General features: G+C 38.1%; 1 protein-coding gene across 1 annotated transcript in view; it reads right to left on the reverse strand.

Annotated features, from left to right (window-relative positions):
* Positions 1-5,000, reverse strand: part of tusc3 (tumor suppressor candidate 3) — a 136,853-nt gene that overhangs the window by 97,543 nt on the left and 34,310 nt on the right. The window contains exon 2 of the mRNA XM_036583568.1: positions 4,166-4,335. Coding sequence (XP_036439461.1) covers positions 4,166-4,335 — 170 coding nt within the window. The remainder of the gene's footprint in view (positions 1-4,165; positions 4,336-5,000) is intronic.

Genomic DNA, 5,000 nt, shown 5'->3' on the forward strand with positions numbered 1-5,000 from the left:
GAACAGTGGAACAACCTGAGCAACAAAACTCCACAAAACCTGGCCATAGACAATCCAAATATCTGGAAAAATCATTTTAAGAAATTATACGACCAAGATAGCCTCAACTCAGAACAACAAAAAATTAAAGACAAATTAAAAACACTAGAATTAAGTATCAAAAACTATCAAGACCCACTTGATTATCAAATCTCACTAGAAGAATTAAATCATCAAATCAAAAAGCTTAAACCTAGAAAAGCCTGCGGCCCCGACAGCATCAGGACAGAGATGCTGAAGAGCAGCAGCCCTAAGCTCAGCACGTTGTTCAACAGCGTTCTCCAGTCCGGCTGCTTTCCTGAGATCTGGTGCTGGGGGCTTATTTCCCCAATCTACAAGAGTGGAGACAAACCGGACCCTAATAACTATCGAGGCATCTGTGTGAGCAGCAACCTGGGGAAGGTTTTCTGCTGTATTATTAACGCCCGAATACAGGCCTTCCTTACCGAACACAGCGTCTTGACTCCAACATACTCACCAACAAAATAAAAGTTTTTGCATGTTTTATAGATTTTAAAAAAAGCATTTGATTCTATTTGGCAAGAAGGTTTATATTACACAATTCTCCAAAACGGTGTCAGGGGTAAAGTCTATGACATCATTAAATCAGTGTATGTCAATAATAAATGTGGAATAAAAATTGGCAATAAAATGACAGATCTCTTCACTCAAGGGCTGTGGTGTCAGGCAGGGTTGCAGCTTGTCCCCTACTCTATTTAACATGTACATTGATGAGTTAGCGGTGTTACTGGAGCGATCTGCAACACCTGGCCTGACGCCAAACCAGTCGGAAGTTAAACTTCTCCTCTACGCAGATGACCTTGTGCTGCTGTCGCCCACTGAAAAGGGGCTACAGCAGCACCTGGATCTGCTAGAGCAGTACTGTCAGAACTGGGCCCTGACAGTCAACCCAAACAAATCTAAAGTCATGATCTTCCAAAAGAAAGCCAGATCTCAGGAAAGCAGATATATGTTCAATCTAGGAGACGCCGCCCTGGATCAAACGCTTTCCTACGATTACCTGGGACTAAAGATCAGTGCCTCAGGAGGCTTCAGTCTGGCAGTGAATGCACTGAAAGAAAAGGCCTGCAGGGCCCTCTATTCAATCAGGAAACAATTCCACAATATTAATATCCCAATCAGAATCTGGACAAAGATCTTTGACAGCGTAGCCCTGCCCATCGCGCTGTATGGTAGTGAAGTCTGGGGTCCACTCAGTCATCGTGACAAGCATCCCGCTGAAGTCCTACATGCAGAATTTTACAGAATGATTTTAAACGTCCAAAGAAAAACACCAACGAATGCCTGCAGGGCTGAATTAGGCCGATTCCCTCTAATCATGAACATTGAAAAAAGAACACTTAAATTTTGGATGCACCTTAAATCGAGTCCCAAAACAACACTACAATTTCAGGCACTCCAATACCAAGAGCTGAACCCTGAAAAGAGTCCCCTGTGTCAGCTGGTACAGAGATTGACCACTTCACTGACCCCCAACAACCCAAACTCTCTGACCAGCACTTCTTCCCAAACACCAATCAGAGTAAACCAAATTATTAAACAAACAAAAATACCTACCTGGAACACTGGAAACACCAAATTCACTCACAAAACAGACTGAACTGCTTTCTGGCCCTAAAACAGGAATATAGATTGGCTGAATATCTTGTTACTGTCCAAGATATGAAGCAGAGACGGATCCTCACCAAATACAGACTCAGTGACCACAGCCTGGCCATCGAGAGAGGCCGGTTTAAAAAGTCCTGGCTAGCGAGAGAGGAGAGAGTGTGTGGTCACTGCAGGACAGGTGAGGTAGAGACAGAGGTGCACTTCCTACTGAACTGCCCAAAATATGATTCTATTAGAAATAAATATTTTAACCAATTTGAAAAACAGATAAAGAACTTCAGGACGATGGGAGATACAGATAAATTAGCGATTATATTAGGAGAGGGTACAGCAGCGTCCACTGCAGCTAGATATGTGTACGGGACAGTGAGTGACCACCACACCACAGCCTTAACTCACAGTTATAAATGTACGTATGTAATATAGATGTCCTTTTTATATATATATAGTATATATATAGTATATATATATATATATATATTATTTTTTTTTTTTCCTACATTTGATTATTAACATTTTCTTTTCTCTTCTCTATTATAAACTACACACATATTCAATAGGTTTTGTTTTATTATTACATGTACTTTTATATTACTAATTTATGATTAACACTTTCTGTTCTTAATTATTACATTATCATATATTAATCTTGGCTTATATTTTGTTTTATTATTATTATTATTTGAACTTGAACTTGAGGAAGAGAGAGAGAGAGAGATTTGTGTGCTGACAATAGAGAGAGACGATGTCAGAGAGAAAGCAAAGATGAGACTGAGAGTGAGAGAAGAGAGAGAGAGAGAGAGAGAGAGAGAAAGAGAGAGAGAGAGAAAAAGAAAGAGAGAGAGAGAGGAGAGAGAGAGAGGAGAGAGAGAAGTGATGGAAGTGATGGAATTACATTTCTTGGCAGGCCTACAACCCAAACAGAGAACTGACTCATACTGTACACTAACTGATAAAAGCCACTCGACACACTTTCCCCATTCAGATACTGTTAATCCAGCGGATTTTAACACACTATTCACTATGAAATACAGATTACAGGAGACTGAACTGGAGAACCGGACAATTTAGAACCACTACAGCTCACACTGTTGATCCAAATATCAAATAACTACTATGAATTATTCAGGATCTAATAGGACTTACACAGGCGTTACTATGTATTATTGAGTGCCTACTATAGATTATACAGTATCCACTGTGAATTATTCAGCATCTATTTTGAATTACAATCAACTATGAATTACTCAGCACTGTGGATTATACAGTACTCACTGGATTTCATTCTGGAACTACTATGAATTACTCAGTAACTACTATGAATTATTCAGTAACTACTATGAATTACTCAGTAATAACATATGAATTACTCAGTAACTACTAGGAATTATTCAGGAACCAGTACGAATTATTCAGAAAACACAAATTATCATTCAATAACTAGTATGAATTATTCAGTACCTCGTCTGAATTATTCAGGCACTACTATAAATTATTCAGCAACTTGTATGAGTTATTGAGAAAACACAATTTATTATTCAGTAATTAGTATGAATTATTCAGGAACTACTATGAATTATTCAATATCTACAACTAATTACTAAATATTATTATTCTATTGCTATGAATTACTTAATAAACACTATAAAGTATTCAGTAAATACTACAAGTTATTCAATAACCATTATGGATTTTTCAGTAACTACTATGAATCCTTAAATAACTACTACAAACTAATTAGCCACAACGATCGATGATTCAGTATCTATTATATACAGCAACCACTGAATTTCACTCAGAACACTATTTTTAAACTTATTATAACTTTATTCTGAATATCAATTACATAACAACTTCCTTCTGGATGTTAATTTTATCAGAACTTATTTCCAATTCTGATCATAAATGTTTATTAAAATTTCAATGTAATTAGATGCTTTCATTTCATTACTTCATCATTCTGGCTATTAATTTTACTATAACCTCACTCTTGCTCTTAAACTTTCAAGAAAAATGTATTAAAAATATGCACAATTCTCATTTTACATCAATTTTATTAGAACTTAATTTGATATTTACTTATGAAATGTATCTTATTTACACTCCAAAGTCTAAATATGTAGTAATTAGAACTTTATTCTGAACATATATTACTACAATTTTATTCTGGATCCTGATTTTATTAAAACTTCATTCTGGATATTAATCTTAGAGGTTTTTATCACAAATGATTTGGACTGTGTGAAGTTGTAGAGTTGGAGCTTCATAAATGAGTTTCACACGTTTATCCGCTTTTACTGACTTCACTGAAACAGTGATTGTGATCTTTTCAGCGTGAGCGGCTCTGAAACCTCCGACGCCCACGTTCGGCCTCCGTCTCTGTGTGTGGTGAATCTGATCAGGAGTGTGGAGTGTGTGGGGGTCTGTGGAGCGCTGTGAGGACCCCTGGCCTTGCGAGAATAAGCTGAATCTCGGAGCTGAAGACGTCAGCGTGTACCTGCAGACAGAGCACTGCCTCTGCGGCTGGAGCGCCGTGAACATGACGATGACGGAGTAATTCCGGGGCGGAGCCTTCACAAAGCGCCGGAATTTATCTCCGTTCATCCGGATCACGGAGCGGCGGGAACTCCACTCCATCATCTGCTCCACCTTCTCCACCAGCATGTTCTACACAGAGAGAGAGAGAGAGAGAGAGAGAGAGACACAGAGAGAGAGAGAGAGAGAGATAGAGACAGAGAGAGAGAGAGAGAGAGAGACAGACAGACAGACAGAGACAGAGAGAGAGAGAGAGAGAGAGACAGACAGAGAGAGAGAGAGACACACAGAGACAGACAGAGAGAGAGAGACACACACACAGAGAGAGAGACAAAGACAGAGACACAGAGACAGACAGAGAGAGAGAGAGAGAGAGAGAGCGAGAGAGAGAGAGAGAGCGAGCGAGCAAGCGAGAGCAAGCGAGGCAGAGAGAGAGAGAGAGAGAGAGAGAGAGAGAGAGAGAGAGAGAGAGAGAGAGAGAGAGAGAGAGAGAAAGAGAGAGAGATTAACACATCTAACTGACCTCACTGTCCTAAAATAACAAAAACATTATGCATATTAATCAGAATTTATTACTTTAAAATATATTTCAACCATAACTTCACCATCTTTCATCAATCAACTCATCAATATGGCTTCATTCTGTTCATATTGCATTTACTTTTAATGGAATTGTCATACTAATATATTTCATAATTTTACAAACATGTACAATAATAATAATAATAATAATAATAATAATAATAATTAGCATACAATGTAGCTACTAAATGATCTTTTCAGATTTGTATTTCATT

The sequence above is a fragment of the Colossoma macropomum genome, unplaced genomic scaffold (genome assembly GCF_904425465.1).
Source record: "Colossoma macropomum unplaced genomic scaffold, Colossoma_macropomum, whole genome shotgun sequence".
Classification (NCBI taxonomy): Eukaryota; Metazoa; Chordata; class Actinopteri; order Characiformes; family Serrasalmidae; genus Colossoma; species Colossoma macropomum.